This window comes from Clytia hemisphaerica, unplaced genomic scaffold, assembly GCF_902728285.1.
Source record: "Clytia hemisphaerica strain Z4C2 unplaced genomic scaffold, Clytia hemisphaerica genome assembly, whole genome shotgun sequence".
Lineage (NCBI taxonomy): Eukaryota > Metazoa > Cnidaria > Hydrozoa > Leptothecata > Clytiidae > Clytia > Clytia hemisphaerica.
Genome location: NW_027103836.1, coordinates 3,335,826 through 3,352,333, shown reverse-complemented (window position 1 = coordinate 3,352,333; position 16,508 = coordinate 3,335,826). Strand labels below are relative to the sequence as shown.

The window sequence follows — 16,508 nt, the reverse complement described above, 5'->3', positions numbered from 1 at the left end:
AGGTAGTAAATTAGAAATATTTTAATGTAGAAAAAAGGAATTTCAAGTCAGGTGTGTCATTTTTCAAACCTTGAAAGGGGACTAAAAAAGGGAGAGGACAGCAATTTTTTACTCACAATCAAGGGGAACAAACATACTAGAAAAAACCATGTCTAAGATATCAGTGAATAACTTCTTCTCTGAAAAACATGGCGCACCATTTTGACCTAAATGAAGATCAAGAATGTAATTTTTTATTTATTGGTTTATTTGCTATGAAAAATAAAGTAATGCAAACAAACTTTTTAATAACTCATCTCTGCTGTATGTATTTGATAATAAATTTCTCATTTTTTATTTGTAGACATAAATAGTAGACTCAACAATGGATAGACACGGTAATGAGACCACAGAAGTAAGATCTATTCTTGGTAGCCTTGGAGACAACACCAACCGGTACAATCCAGGTAGAGTTTACAACACCAAAAAAAGTGGAAAAGAAAAGAAGTCAACCAAAAAGAAGTCAACAACAACTGCTTCTTCAAACCGTCAGCGACTGAGTTTTACTGTCACATATTTCCAATATCCTGGAATTGATATTTATAAGAAATTAGATCGTGAAACGGACAATTTTATATTAGAAAATGAACTAAAATGCATTTGTAGTGGAAAGATACAACTGTTTACTGATATGGACCAAGCTGAGGTGAAAACAAAAATATTCACTTATTTAAAAACAGAAAAAAAAAAACTCACTTATAAAAACGAAAGTGGGTTTAATCATATTTATGTTAGACGAGAAGGGAGAGACAGAAAAATTAAACACGTTTCAACAGACCCTGAATTTATTTTTGATGCAGTGGCTTTCAAAGACTTGTCAAAAGTTGGTACTCCAAATAAAAACATTCTTGTGTTGCTGATAACCCCACTTCCATTTAGGTCAACCAAAAACTCATCAGGTAGATCATTGTCTTGAGGATCTTTGTTGAGTTTGATTAAAGACAATTATGCTTTTTGTATGTGTTTTGCAGGTGATGATACTTTTTGAGAACGAAAACCTCAAGAGTTGTTGGAATATGGCTTTAAGTGAATTAGCAACTGTCCTGCGTCTCCATCCTAACTTTTCTGTTGGTGACACTTTCAAAGTTTTACTAAATGCACTACGAGATCTTGATAGTGAGGTTAGTAACTTACTACCTATTCAGATTTAATATTTTTTAATCAAATACCTTTTGGAAAATCATTTTTGCTGGAAATAATTGGGAAAATTGCCCTAATTTCCTAGATAATAAAGTTTAAGACTTGAAAATTTTTCAGGAGATATCTTTTATGATAAGAATGCCTACAAACTTTACTCCATGATTTGAAGTGGCCTAGATCTTGAGATCAAGAATTTGGTCGAGTTCAATCTATTTACCCCCGTCTCGTGCGGTCCCTACCTAAGGGCCTCAGAGTGAGGCTTTGGATATGTTGTTCTACATCGTATTGGGGTCTTGTTTGCACCAAGAAAAATAGTGCAGAAATTTTTTCAAGGTCAAATTTTAATTCTATCAGACTACAATTGTTTCTTGTGCGAAATGAAATTTTCCTGTTTTATGAAAATCTAAACCTTCACAGCAACAAACCATTTACACAAAAGTCAATGAAAAAAGTCCTCTACTCATCTCACTAAAAGACAAATAGTGGATTTTTTAAAGATTTTTTTTCTTTTTAAGACATGGTCACAATTTTTCTTCCTTCCAATCTTATCCTCTGAACTGGTTACTGAATACCTTGGTGAAAACGGTTTTGAACACGTTCCTGATATTGGTAAGTTTAATTATTTCTTGCAAAATATTTTTAAGTTATTATTAGATCACGAGTTTAAAAGTTCTGAAAGAACCTAATACACATAATTGCTGTCATCTTGTTATATTGTTTTCAATTACAAATTTGGAACCCTATCTAGAAGAAAAATATGCACATGCTATTTGAAACGTCAAATTTTTACAAATTTGAAATTTGATAATTTTTCTAAACGTACTGAAAAACTGTGATTAGTGGATGCTTGCCATTGGACCAGGTCATTCGGAAAAAATGAGTGTTTTTTTTTAATTAGATATTGAAACGATCAAGTTTGACGATAAAGAAGTAAATATCAAAGATTTACTGAACACGTTTATGGAGAGAAACGAATGCAAGTTCCCATATGATGATGAAAAATATACTATTCAGAAAGGTATGTGTTCTTAGATATGTGAAATGTGTAGCGGTTTAGTAGCATGACTGCCTTCCAGGAGGTCAGGGTTTGATTCTTAGGTGATGTTGTGATACACTTGGCAAGATAATGTACCTTCTTTGCCTGGGGCAACCCGTGCACCGTGAGGGAATAAGGTAGACATATTCCTAGAATGGGCTAAACCATTTTTGCTTGGTTTGGCTGTATTTTTCAAAAAATACAGGGGACTAGCTTTTAGGGTGGGGGCTTATAGTTGTGTGATCAGATTGAGAGCAGAGCTGATCAGTTTCAATGAATTTTAAATCATGTTAAAAATCTATGCCATGTGGAAGGTCTTGACACCTCTACGAAAAAGGTTTTTAAGATATAGCTGGTGGCAATTTTCGCTAGCTCCCCTGAAAAATGCTGGGAGCTTGACCCCTCTGCATTCTATGAATGTCAAGTAGCCTGTCAGTGACTGACCCAATTCAATCCATTGTGTATGAGGTGAGAGAGTACTAGTGAAAATGGTAGATAGATATGCTACTAGTACTTACAGCATTTAGAATGATATTACACTTCTTTACTTAGGTGAAAGCGTTTACGCAAGAAAATTCTTTCGGAAGCTTCCAGAAGTTCTTTTTCTTGAATTCAAAGTAAGTAAGACATACACTCAAATGCCAAATAGACACCCCCTTGCCTGCCCTTGCTTGTAAATTTTTCGATTTTTTTCCACCCCAGGGTACCACAGGAAAGTCCCTTATTAGTCCTGTAGAATTTCCTTTTTGGGACTTTTTAAGCAATTTTTCACAACTTCGAGGCTTGATATTTCGAGTTAAGTACAAAATTCACCTATACTCGTAATATATATCTAATCCTTATTTTTTGAGAGCTTCCAGATGATACTATTTTTCTTAATCTACTGTACATAAAATTTCCTTTTCAATGGTATATAATATTTATGTCTTTATCTAATATTTTCCCACCTAAGACCCTTTTTTGTTGAAATTCTACAGGACTATATGTTGATTGTTTGAGAATGTCTGCTTATTTTGATAGGATTTTTTCAGAGAGTGATCAATCTTGTATATTTTGAGAAAACTTTTTATTGCATTTTTTTAAGTTATATCAATTTCAGACTACAAATACCCTTGGTAAACTTGTTGCCATTCCTCTATTCCTTCGAAAATTTAAGGGAGTGTTTTTGTGAATGCTAATATTGTCTCTTTTTAACCTAGGATTCATCGAAACTTGTGCTTGTAGACGAAATCAAAAAAATAAATCTTCACGATACGAAAGATTTTTCCAAAGGAGTACTTTCCCTCACCGCTGTTGTTGCAATTTGTGAAGATAAACATATCATAGCCCTACGTCATAAAAGAAACAAATTTGTGTAAGGCTCAATATCATGTCTTCAAATGCTTTTTGGATTTTCCTTTTAATTTTAGTACATGTTTTTTTTTTATAAGCAAGTGTATGCCCCTTGGTCAGGCTCGTGTATGCTTAAGTTCTCAAAGAATCCAGGCATAGTTTATGCTTATTATATGCTTAAGAATTATGCTTATGATTCACCCTGTGCCAAGTTTTTTAATGAATTCAGAAATTTTGTAAAAAAATTTGTTCAGATTTTGGGAGCAGTGGAATGCAGCTAGCCGTGGAATGTCTTATTTTTTACTTGGCCTCTACCAAACCAGATAAAAATGAAACAAAAACAGATAAAAATGACCACTTGAAAAATATTTCAGGCTGACATATATGCTCATGTTATGCTTAGGAATTCTGCAAATCTGAGCCTTCATATGCTTATAAGCGTTATGTTTATAAAAAAAAAAACATGTAAATACTTACTAAGTGAGGATCGATCTGTTTTCAAATTTAATAGATCTTACAATGGGGTTCTATTTTTTGTTTTTCTGTTATGTTTGTGACTCTTCATCGTTGCATTTTTTAAATTATTCAGCAAAGTGTATGCGAATGGGAGTGTTCATACTGCTGAGATGTCATTGAAGGATTTCGTAAACAAAAAGCTTCCATTATGTCAAAAAGGTATATTTACTAATATTTGTATGTACTCTTAGGTGCCAAATAAACGGCCCCCCCCCCCCCGCTTGTTAATTTTTCGATTTTTTTCCAACCCCCCGGACGTTATTAGGACCCCCCGTTTATCAATTTTTGAAAAAATTCCCAGCTCCCAAAAGGAAAGTTTCTTGTTTTACTCTAAAAAGCCTAAATTTGGTCTATTTTGACCCTTTTTAGGGTTTTTAAAAGTCCATTTTCCAACCCCCCCCGGTAATTAGGTCCCCCCCCGTTTATTTGATTTGAAAATTTTTTCCACCCCCCCCCCGTTTATTCGAACCCCCCGTTTATTTGGCACCTAAGAGTACGCATTCTAATTTCAGCAACCAAGCGATTAAATTGTTGTATTATGTTTCTAATACTCTAACTTTACTGTCAAAACTTCATATCTGCAAAGATCTCTCTTGGTAAAACAACCCTTCAATAGTTTTATTTGTAGAGAAATTTTGTTTAGCCAATTACCATTTGAGTTTTGTACTTAGGCTAACAAGTCTGAGATCTGACTTGTTATATTTCATAGTATTTGTGGTGTATGCTGATTCAAAACCAGATGATAACGATGGTGCTAATACTGTAGAGACTTTAAAAGATGAACCAAACATAGATTCAATTGAAGTTTTTGGCCAATTTTTGTTTAAAAGGTAAAGTTTGAAGTTAATTCCTTGTCATAAATCTTAGCTTTGACCAGAAGGCATCGAATTGAGAAAAACAGACCATTGCGAGCATTAATCAGGCTACAAATAATTTTTATTCGGGCTTTGTTTAATAGTTGAATTCAAAATCTTATGAAGATGGTATTTCTCATTTCATTTCAGACTCTCAACAAAAAAGGCTATCCAAAGTAGTGAGACTTCAGTAAGTGAAAATATGTCTATGACTGCTCGAAAAATGATTGTAAAGGTCATCACTTTATGTTATCTTAATAATAACATTTTCCTCAAGTCAATTATCTAGCTGAGGGGTTTGTCAACTTGATTAGAAAAGAAACTTAACTTCTTATTTTTATTCTTTCAGCTTAAACGCTCAAATGATGGAAGCTTACAAGGAGGTATTTATTCATTTGAATTTTTTTGTTTCATGAGAAAATGAGTCAAATTGTTATCCCTAGACTAAAGCTTCTAATTACTTTTTCATTACATATATCGGATCTTTAATTTGTTCCTCTGTTGCATTTTGCATTTTGCTATAATTATCTCTCATTTGAAAAGTCAGGTTGGTGCTGTATTTCATCTATTTCGATTTATTTTATTTATCAGAATTCGACAGAATAATTGAAAAGCTCAATGCTCAACTTTCCCTGATTGAAGGTCAAGATGAATTAAAGCAACATATTTTTGAATGGGCTCATCATACACTGATGCAAGACCTTAAACGAAAAAATAACATTGGCTCTTTAACACGTGGTGAAATGGTATCCAATATGCACATGATTTTGAGCGGTAATCCTGGTACTGGAAAAACGATGATCGCCAGATGTTTAGCAAGTATGTTTTTACTTAAACGGTATATTCTCAAATTGAAATTTGGAGTTGACTGATATATATTCCGTTCACATCATGTGGATAATGGTTCTTTTTTAAACCCTAAAATTTCACTGTATTTGATAGTTTAAAGAAATTGAAAATGAACGGACTATATTTGTTGTTTGCGAACACTATAGATGAATATTTTTTTTACCTTTTAACTTCAGGTATACTACACGAGCTCGGAGTTCTGGAATCTCCGGACATTGTTGAAGTTCAGAAGGAAAATATTGTCTCTGGGTACGTTTCTGCAACTGCCAAAGACTGCAAAAAAGTCATCGAATCTGCCTTCGGCAAGCTTATGTTTATAGATGAAGCATACCAATTAGTGCCAAATAAAGAAACCGATCCATCGACTCACTCCAACGAAGCAATTGAGACCATAATGAGGTACATGAACCCTCCTCCAAGTGGTCAAAAAGATCTATACCCAGTGTTCATTTTTGCTGGATACCCAAAAGATATGGATAAATTTTTGGAAAAAGTAAACCGTGGTGTGCGAAGAAGGATTAAGGAAAGATTCGAATTCAAGGACTACACCCCTGAAGAACTCTCCCGAATCACGTTAAATAAGATGCTGAGACAAAAATTGCAAATCCCATACGGTGTCGAAAAAACACTTGTCAGTGGATTTATGTTGATCCCACCGAGTGTTCGATCGGAGCACAATGCCTCTCTGTCAGAGGACTTATACAAAATTGTGGTCAAAAAGCAAGAGATGCGGTTGGGTTTCTGTTCTTCTATCGATGAGCTGAGTTCGTATTCGAAAGAAGATTTTAGCCAGGGCATTCAAACCCTCGTAAAGAAATTTGTTTTGGATCCACATAAAATTGAGAAGCATCAAGAAGTTTGGTTGCATATTCCAGGGGTTGGCTTAGTCCCCGGTTCGCCTATCACTCCAATGAAACACTAACCACACACATTGATTTATGTAAAAGTGTACATATGTTTTTAACCTTTGTAACTTAGGACCAGATTTTTTAACGGCTGTATATAATTGTAAAAAAGAAGAAAGTCTGATCCAGAAATCCTGGCAATCGGAGCGTTTTCATAGATTGCTCTCAAAGAAAAAAACATCCTTTTGTAGAAAACGATGTGTCGTTGAAATAATAATTGTCAGAGATGATTTTTACAATTCACAAAAAATTTGAAAATGAAACTGAAAACTCATGATTTTATTCTACTGTATATCTAAATTTATGCGTCTGTAAATTGTATGCTAAGAATCATTTTTCCAACGATACAATGAAGTCTCCATAAATCGAATTCTCAAAGACTTCGCTCGAGTTAAGGAGACTGAAAATAGCCTGAATTTGTTCGGAAGGTATCAAAAGAATCGTTTAAGTTAAGGAGTTATGTAGGTTCAAGTTATGGAGACTCTGTATTTTATTACGTCATCCTTTCCGACTTGAAAGTTTCCGACTGCCAAAATTTTTGGAAACGAGACTTAGATACCTTAAGGGAAGAAATTTTCGCGAGAAGAAATTTTCGCGGAATTTAATTTCGCGAATCAGAGTTTCAAAATGGCAAATTTCGCGGAATTTAATTTCGCGAATGAGCCGATTTTAAAAGTTTCACGGAATTTAATTTCGCGATTGAGAAGAATTTATCAACTTAGATTAACTTTTAAGCATAACGGAGTTGTTTATATTTGTTTATATTTCATAAAAAATACACGTTATAATGCTTAAAAATCAATTGTGTCCATCTTTTTTGGTAATACCTGGTCAAAAACAACAAAATAAAAGAAGAAGAAAAAAAATCGAATTTCGCGGAATTTAATTTCGCGATTTAACAATTTTGGTGTGCTTCGCGGAATTTAATTTCGCGAATCACGCCCAAATTCGCGAAATTAAATTCCGCGAAAATTTCTTCCGCGAAAATTTCTTCTCGCGGAAATTTCTTCCCTTAAGGTATTAGATATTAGATTTATCTTATTTATGTTGGTAGGACGATATTATTGGACCTACCGGGAGGTCCTTTAATTTGACCGTTGTCCGTTCGTCTGTTACAAGCTTTTCTCGGGAATGGCTCATTAGTTTTTTTTAATTTTTTGCACAATGATACAAAATGGCAATGCCTGAAAAGTGACGGAGCCCGATTTTTGAAAAAAATTTTTGGGGGGCAAATTTGGGCCAAAAACTACCTAAAAATAAGGTTTTTTGGACTTTGTGCAAAATTGCTTCATTAGTTTTCCTGATTTTTGGCCGAAAGATAGAGTGCAAGGTACCCTAAAATGTGGCTGAAGTAATTTTTCTCGGAAAATTTTTTTTTCGTCGTCAAATACGGATTTTCGCAAATTTGGGCCAAAAACTACCTAAAAATAAGGTTTTTTGGACTTGGTGCAAAATTGCTTCATTAGTTTTTCCTGATTTTTGGCAGAAAGATAGAGTGCAAGGTACCCTAAAATGTGACTGAAGTAATTTTTCTCGGAAAATTTTTTTTCGTCGTCAAATAAATACGGATTTTCGCTTTTTTGGGGAAATTCCCTTTTCCCATTTTCCTGTTAGCAGCTTTTCTCGGGATTGGCTCATTAGTTGTTTTTAATTTTTTGCACAATGATACAAAATAGCAATGCCTGAAAAGTGACGGAGCCCGATTTTTGAAAAAAATTTTGGGGGGCAAATTTGGGCCAAAAACTACCTAAAAATAAGGTTTTTTGGACTTTGTTCAAAATTGCTTCATTAGTTTTTCCTGATTTTTGGCAGAAAGATAGAGTGCAAGGTACCCTAAAATGTGGCTGAGGTAATTTTTCTCGGAAAATTTTTTTTCGTCGTAAAATACGGATTTTCGTTTTTTGGGGAAATTCCCTTTTACCATTTTCCTGTTAGCAGCTTTTCTCGGGATCGGCTCCTTATTTTTTTTTCATTTTTGCACAATGATACAAAATAGCAATGCCTGAAAAGTGACGGAGCCCGATTTTGAAAAAAAAAATTGGGGTAAATTTGGGCCAAAAACTACCTAAAAATAAGGTTTTTTGGACTTGGTGCAAAATTGCTTCATTAGTTTTTCCTGATTTTTGGCAGAAAGATAGAGTGCAAGGTACTTTAAAATGTGGTTGAAGTAATTTTTCTCGGAAAATTTTTTTTCGTCATAAAGTTTTCAAACAAAGACGACCAAGTTACACAATGATAAAAGAAAATAAATCAGACGTTTTTCATTGTTCTAAAACTTATTGTGTTTGCTCAATACCAATAGTAAAATGTAGAACACCTACTTTTATCTGATTTTGATCAACAGGTAGGTCCATTCAGCATGTTGCTTGTTTTATTTTATTTTACCATTTTAAAGATTTAGGTAAAGTAAACGTCGTGAATACCACGAATTGTCTTTTTTGTTCATTTTTAGGGTGTTTTAGTCATTTTCCCAATCATTTTTTGTCCATGCGTTATTACACGATACATATTTTATCTGGGACATTGTATTATTCCAGCTTTTAACTACTTGGACATTTTGAACCTCCTGAAAATGGAAATTTTTCGGCTGTATACCGTATACAATCAACGAGGAAGGAATACTTGATCAGAAAGTTTTTTCCTTTTTGTTATGCTTAGGTTAGAAATTTTTTATGTGTCACCACTATTGTTTTATCATTTGATTGCATTTTGTGCTAACAACTTCCTATATTTATCTTTCATTTTTTAAGCTTACGTTTGTGTTTATCAACGCCTAAAAATAGAAGCTCCTGTTTCTTCTATCTAAAGGCTTCTAGGAACAAGAGCCTTCATTGTAAAACTTTGTTCGCGTTATCTTGTTTATTTATCTTACAGAATAAATTTAATCCATCGAACTGTAAGATGCTTCATGTCAATTCATTTTGTGATATTTGGTTGTTTAAACTCGGCTCCATTTAGACTTTTCCAGTCTGATCATTACGCATAAATTTGATTGAAACCATGAGCGTGAAGTTGACCGCTTTATATTGGCAGCATTGAGTTTAAATCCCGAAGGGCTAGAGTAGAATCTTCAACCTTTCCCAGGCAAGAAAAACTTAAACCTTCAATATTTCCGGCGGATTGAATTAAAAATGGCTTCTTTGTTTTTGAGTAGCAGATTTTCGAAATCTTGTGATATATTTTATTTTCAATCCATCGTTTGTGTGAAAACCATGCGGGGAGCGCGTTTCAGATGGGAAATAACTGGTATCATTTCCCATTCAAGAGATTCCAGTCTCACCCTTCGGGGTTTCAAATTCAATGATAGGCAGTCTTTCGCACTAATTTGTACGTGCCTTTTTCAGCAGAATTTTGAAGTTTCCATGAAGACGGCAAAAAATTGCTCTTAATTAGAAAGTGCCGAGGGATTGCCAATTGCTCCTAGTCTACTTTTCTGTGCTCAGAGTCATCAAAGTCATCAAAAAAGTAAAGTTTAGCCAAAAGTGTTGAATGTTTTATAGTTTATTAAAGCGATGAGTCAGTTTATCTAAGCATCTAAGATAAAAGAGGTAAGACTAGCCTTGTTTCTAATCCTGATATAGGAGTTTTTAAAGTTTAGACTTCCAGTCTACTTTTTCTTGCTCTCATATTATGTAATGACTCCAAAACAATCTTAGCGACAGAATAACCTGATATGTGATAAAAGAGTGTGATTAATTACGTGCGTCCCGTGCCCTCGTGCCCTCGTGGGTCGTGCCTCGTAATTAATCACACTCGTGATAAAAGGGCCCGGGGGTGGTTTGATTTCTTAGACATTACCAGAAAAAGTGAGTTTAACTGAGCGAAGAACTGAGTTTATCTAAGCGAAAAAATGTGAATTTATCTAAGCGAAAGAAAGTGAGTTTATCTAAGCGAAAAAAGTGTACCCTGAGTATCAGAGGTCAAGTTTTCAAAGAGAAAATATTAACCTCTGAGGACGAGGTTGGGGTTTCCAATCGGAAGGCGCTGCATTGCAAAACATTCGAAAATAGTCAATCGAATTTTGTTTTTAAAACGCAGAACACAATTACGTCACGAAAGAAAGAAAAATAACACAGAATTCGAATCAAAACAAAAGAATTTCGAATGAAAAAAATAAAGTGAGATAGGGACGTGATGACAGGATGATCAAACTGATTAAAAAAAGTTTTTTTGTTATATATCTATCCTGGTTGATCCGAAATATGGGATCTATTAATAGAAGAATAGGTACTGTAAAGCTGTTTTTTTTCTCGAGTGCAGTCAGTTGCTGAAGTTCTGCTGTGCTGCTAGTGCTAGACAAAAATATTTGGCTGGATATTTTGTTGTGGATTGGAGAATAAATTAAGGCAAAGACTTTGAGAAAGTCTAAATCTTTGGGGAGGGTGAATAGTATTCCAAGTAAGTAAACCCATAGCCCTGATGCAAATGTTTCACTTGATCCAAATACTCAAAATTTGCTTTGGACCTGGAGGAGTTGGAGAGGAAATGTTTTAGATTCGATTCCAAACTTATTACTCTTGACACTACAGTACAGTTTGCGATAAAGAAGTTAGAATATTTACTTCCAGTAATAGTGATCCATTCTTGGCTTGTTTGCTGTGTGTGTCAGGAACGATGAAGTCTTGCAAAAAAGGGTAAGTTTGTCGTTTAATATTTCAGAATTACAGCTGGCATGAATGAATAAAATCGCCCAGCTTTTTTTATCACAAATGGAATGAAACTTTTCTCCGTTTGAAGAATTTCTATGGGCCCTATTCCTAGGTAATAAACACTCAATTTGTGTGCCATAATAGGGTATTTTCTTTTCTGAAGTTAAGAAAAACTACCAGAGAGTTTGTTTGCGAGAGTTGTTTCAATTTGACTCATCTATTGAGTCAAGGTGAAGACAAGGTGAAGCGTGACGCTGAAGATCAAATCTGTGTTTTGACTGAACTCACCAACCTTTTAAAGGTACAGTCTGTTTATCGCAACAACTCGTGCTAAATTTAAAATCCAATGAGTGTGCTCCATCTTGCTTCATAATAAAATTGTTTCTTTAAACTTTTATGCTGTTCATTTAAAAAAATGAAAAATAGGGACGGTTCACTCTTCATCCTTGAAAGATAATCTGGAGATATTTTTCCATGAGAGAAGGAGTATAAACGATAAAAGGTTTTCTCGTTTGTGGTTTAAAAGAGCCTGGTATCTCGGGGTCTTTTGTCTTTATCATAAAGTATGAAAATGTTATCAAAAGGGACTGAAAAATTGCCCTCACTGATCTGACCCGTACGTCAGTTAGGTACAGTTGCAAGGAAAATCTAGTTGAGTTAGCAAGCTATCGCAAAGTTCCCTACTGACATAATCGTTCCGCCTTTCATTTCTCACAATTTTTCTGAAAAAGCAAATCAGACATGATCCGCAACCTCCTCTAAGCCAAACGAATCCAAAATGTGAAAAATATCTACTTTGCGAGCGTTTTTCTACAAGATCTTGTATTAAAAAAAAACTTTGTCTTCACAGCTCGAATAACCTGATATGTGATAAAAGAGTGTGATTAATTACGTGCGTCCCGTGCCCTCGTGCCCTCGTGGGTCGTGCCTCGTAATTAATCACACTCGTGATAAAAGGGCCCGGGGGTGGTTTGATTTCTTAGACATTACCAGAAAAAGTGAGTTTAACTGAGCGAAGAACTGAGTTTATCTAAGCGAAAAAATGTGAATTTATCTAAGCGAAAGAAAGTGAGTTTATCTAAGCGAAAAAAGTGAGTTTATCTAAGCGAAAAAATGAGTTTATCTAAGCGAAAAAATAAGTTTATCTAAGCGAAAAAAAGTGAGTTTATCTAAGCGAAAAAAGTGAGTTTATCTAAGCGAGAAAATTGACTTTTATCTAAGCGAAAAACATTAGTTTATCTAAGCGAAAAAAGTGAGTTTATCTAAGCGAGAAAATTGACTTTTATCTGAGCGAAAAAAATTAGTTTATCTAAGCGAAAAAAGTGAATTTATCTAAGCGAAAAAAGTGAGTTTATCTAAGCGAAAAAGAGTGAGTTTATCTAAGCGAAAAAAGTGAGTTTATCTAAGCGAGAAAATTGACTTTTATCTAAGCGAAAAACATTAGTTTATCTAAGCGAAAAAAGTGAGTTTATCTAAGCGAAAAAAAGTGAGTTTATCTAAGCGAAAAAAGTGAGTTTATCTAAGCGAGAAAATTGACTTTTATCTAAGCGAGAAACATTAGTTTATCTAAGCGAAAAAAGTGAGTTTATCTAAGCGAGAAAATTGACTTTTATCTGAGCGAAAAAAATTAGTTTATCTAAGCGAAAAAAGTGAGTTTATCTAAGCGAAAAAAATTGAGTTTATCTAAGCGAAAAAAGTGAGTTTATCTAAGCGAGAAAATTGACTTTTATCTAAGCGAGAATTTCATTTTGATCGAAGCGAAAGCTAATTTTAATGAAAGCCAAGATGATATATTTTTGCAACATAAGGCGCGTCATAGAAAAGCACCAAATTATATAAAAGGAAAGATTTGAATATTAAAATACTTGAATCCTTATATAGTACAAACACGAAACAGACAAAGCAAAGTCAATCAAATACAGTGAAATTAGCTGAAATTAGCACGTCAAAACACTCAAAACCAACTTTGAGTTATTTCCCTTCTTGTGACTTAATTTCTGGTTGTCTGTCAAGCTGTAGCAGTTTTTCTTTTTTGAAAAATAAAAATAAAAGACTTAATAACATTGTACACAAACTGAAATGGAAAATCTTTTATCAAATATTTTTGGACTTTGGAAAGTGCACTGTAAGGGTTGATTTGTGAGCAAGTGGGAAAAAGTGCACTGTAAGGGTGTAAAATTTTATAAAAAACCATATTTTGAGGTAAAATTTGAGAAATTTCAAAAGATTTTGGGGGCAAAAAATTTCGAAAAATTACACTATAAGGGTCGATCTTCAGCCAAATTTTTCCTGCACTGTAAGGGACCGATTTTAGAGACCTGATTTTTGGCCGACCGTACGTTCGTTTTCACCCCCTCCCCCCGGTGATTTCACTTATATACAGATTTTTTTTCAATTAACATCAATCCAACAAGGTTACTAACATAAAACAATAGAGCGGATTTGTTTTTATAAAACTTGAAAGCTTCGATTCGAACGTTTACACATTCAAATTCTTGTTGTTGCCATAATGTAGATAGGGCCTTAAAGAAAACGTAAACAAGATTGGAATTAAGGCCGGTCTCCACTTACGCATGCTGCGACTCTGAAACAAATCCAATCATGTACAGGAAACATTGGGAGAAAATCAGTGTACCAATTTGTATAGCTTAACCAGCCTTGACTTGAAGGTCTCGGACCAGCTTGGACCTGGCAAATTAGGCCAAATATACATGGGAATTCACTGGGTTTGTGTGTTTTTACCACTGAAATTAGTACAATGTACTAACTTCTCAGTGTGTATCAATTCAGAACACCACCCTTTTTAGTACAGTGTACTAACTTTTTCATTGTATTTTTCTCAGAGGACCACCCTTTTAGTACACTGTACTAACTTTTTCATTGTATTTTTCTCAGAGGACCACCCTTTTAGTACACTATACTAACTCAATTTCATCTAAAAAATACACCACCCCACCGGCTATGGGCCAGTACACTGACTCGATCTGGTTCATCTGCTCTTGATGAAACACACAGAACACAGGAAAACAAAAAAGAACTGTTTATATCTTCTCATCTCACAATCTCTTTGTGTATAGAAAAACTCTGTAGTATTTACATTTGTGAATCAATTTTGGCATAGCAAAACAGAAAATTTCCTTCATATATAAAGTATGATAAAAGACAGAAGAAATTACACGAAGATTTTTTCATTCCCCTCCCAACTTCGAACTTTTTTATGTCGCAAAGTATTTTTCGGTTTGTTTAGATTACGAAAACGAAAGTGAAAATCCCGTTCGACCAATCAAATTATAAACTTTTATCGCGCTCGACCAATCAAATCCCAGACACGTGACCATAATATTTTGATTTGCGTAGTATTGGATTATCCCTTTGGCGGGAACTAATTTTGGCGAATTTTGTCTAAATTCATCAAATTCGCTAAAATTAGTTTTCACCGAAATAAGTTCCCTTAAGGTATTAAAATGTTTATCCGATTAACTTGGAATTTTGCAAGTATGTACCAAATATAAATGTTCAGCTTTGGTGAAAGATTTGACGTCATTTATGACGTGATTTTCACCTGATAACGTCATTTTTTTTTGGAATTTTTCTGCTAAAACTTTGTGAGGTAACTCCACGTTACATGCATTTTCTTCGCGCAGGATTTATTTTTTTGCCACTTGCTGGTATCGTGTATTTTACAGACTGATCAAAATTGCCTTTTTGCTTCAATCTGCCCTAGGTTACTGAATCTAAGGATTGAAAAATGCCATTGAAATGTAAATTTGACATTTATGATCCCATCTTACAGCCAAAATTTCAGCAAAATCAGACCGTGGTTATGCTGAAAGTGAGCATTTTAGGCAAAAACGTACCAGTCTGTAAAATATCAACCATGCACGCGAGTGAACCGAAATTTTGCACACTCGTGGACATTTCAAGTGAAAAGCTCACTAGTTCCCTGAATTCCAGCAAGGGCCGACATGCATTTTACCGACCTGTCTGCAAAGTGCCGAATACTTATGAGAACAAATCTTCTGCTACAGTATCTTTCATTTGACAAACAAGCCTTCATAAACAAATTTCAGTCAAAACGAACGAGCCAATCTTTCAATACCTAATTTTGCTATATTTGCAGTTTGGACTGTAAAATACCAACCAGGATGAGTCTTTTTGATCATGGAAATGATTCCTTCAGGGAGGTCGTTGATGTAAAAGAGGGGGCCGAGAATAGTTCCTTGAGGTACACCGGCCAAAACTTCCGTCCAAGCAGAAGCTTGACCATCAAGAACAACCCACTTTGATCTCCCGTGAACAAAATTCTGGATTAATAAAAGAAGGAATAGAAGCCAAAAACACCATACACGTTTTTCTTTTATAAGAACCCAATTTATAAGAACAGTAAGGCTGAAATTGGGCAAAAAAGTAAGAACATCTTAAGAACATACCCAGCCTTGGAAAAGAGAGGCGAAGATAAAAATTGAGACATAATCATTTAAAATTCAAAAAAAGAAGTTGCAGTTATTGCAGTGTTTCGAATTTTGAAGTTAATTTGTTTTCAAATTAAGAACGTCAATAAGAACATCTGAGGCTGAAATTCAAGTTTGAAAATTAAACCATCGTGCCAAACTCTGTCAAAGGCTTTATAAATATCAAATACTCCTCAAGTATCTAGGGATGGATCAACATCCAAACCATTCATGATGTCGTGTGTTATGGATAACAGCTGTGACACACAAGAGTCACCCTTGCGGTAACAAGACCGGGAATTTGTGAAAAGATTGTTTTTTATTCGAAATAGGTGTAGACGGAGTCAAAGATGCATTTTTCAAAGATTTTTCCAAAAATAGGCAGAATAGACACTAGCCAATAACTTTTTACCACGCTCTTATCCCCTTCGTTTTTGTATACAGGAACAACATTTGCTTTTTCCCAGTTTATTATTTTCCGTTGGAAATATGCAAAAATCTAAAAAATATTGATAGATTCATAAGAGTTAACCAAAGACTCATCACAGATTTTAATAATCTGTATAGAGATGTCATCATAACCATGCGCTTTGTTAATCGTAAGTGTGCGAATGAGGGTTTGATTGAGAGGTATATTGTTTATTCTCTCCATCCCAGAGACAGTTGCTTTTTAAAATATTGAAAAGTGATACGACAACTTTAAAAGCTTTGGTTGTTTTTTCTTCTCATTTCAGACC

General features: G+C 34.4%; 1 protein-coding gene across 1 annotated transcript; it reads left to right on the top strand.

The window, feature by feature from the left end:
- The first annotated feature begins 364 nt into the window (after nucleotides 1–364).
- LOC136807300 (uncharacterized) lies at nucleotides 365–7,223 on the top strand. The gene is made up of 12 exons (XM_067063911.1): nucleotides 365–685; nucleotides 1,011–1,160; nucleotides 1,695–1,788; nucleotides 2,078–2,197; nucleotides 2,768–2,832; nucleotides 3,415–3,569; nucleotides 4,137–4,222; nucleotides 4,773–4,893; nucleotides 5,068–5,107; nucleotides 5,267–5,300; nucleotides 5,509–5,736; nucleotides 5,943–7,223. The coding sequence occupies exons 1-12, from the start codon at nucleotides 365–367 to the stop codon at nucleotides 6,686–6,688; spliced, it is 2,160 nt and encodes a 719-aa protein (XP_066920012.1). The 3' UTR covers nucleotides 6,689–7,223.
- Nucleotides 7,224–16,508: the final 9,285 nt, after the last annotated feature.

Bases quoted from the DNA above. Each gene is read 5' to 3' on its own strand.
- LOC136807300 (XM_067063911.1), top strand. From the start codon at position 365: ATGGATAGACACGGTAATGAGACCACAGAAGTAAGATCTATTCTTGGT. The intron at 1,789-2,077 runs GTAAGTTTAATT...TTTTTTAATTAG, and splicing joins TGAACACGTTCCTGATATTG to ATATTGAAACGATCAAGTTT. The intron at 5,737-5,942 runs GTATGTTTTTAC...TTTTAACTTCAG, and splicing joins GATCGCCAGATGTTTAGCAA to GTATACTACACGAGCTCGGA.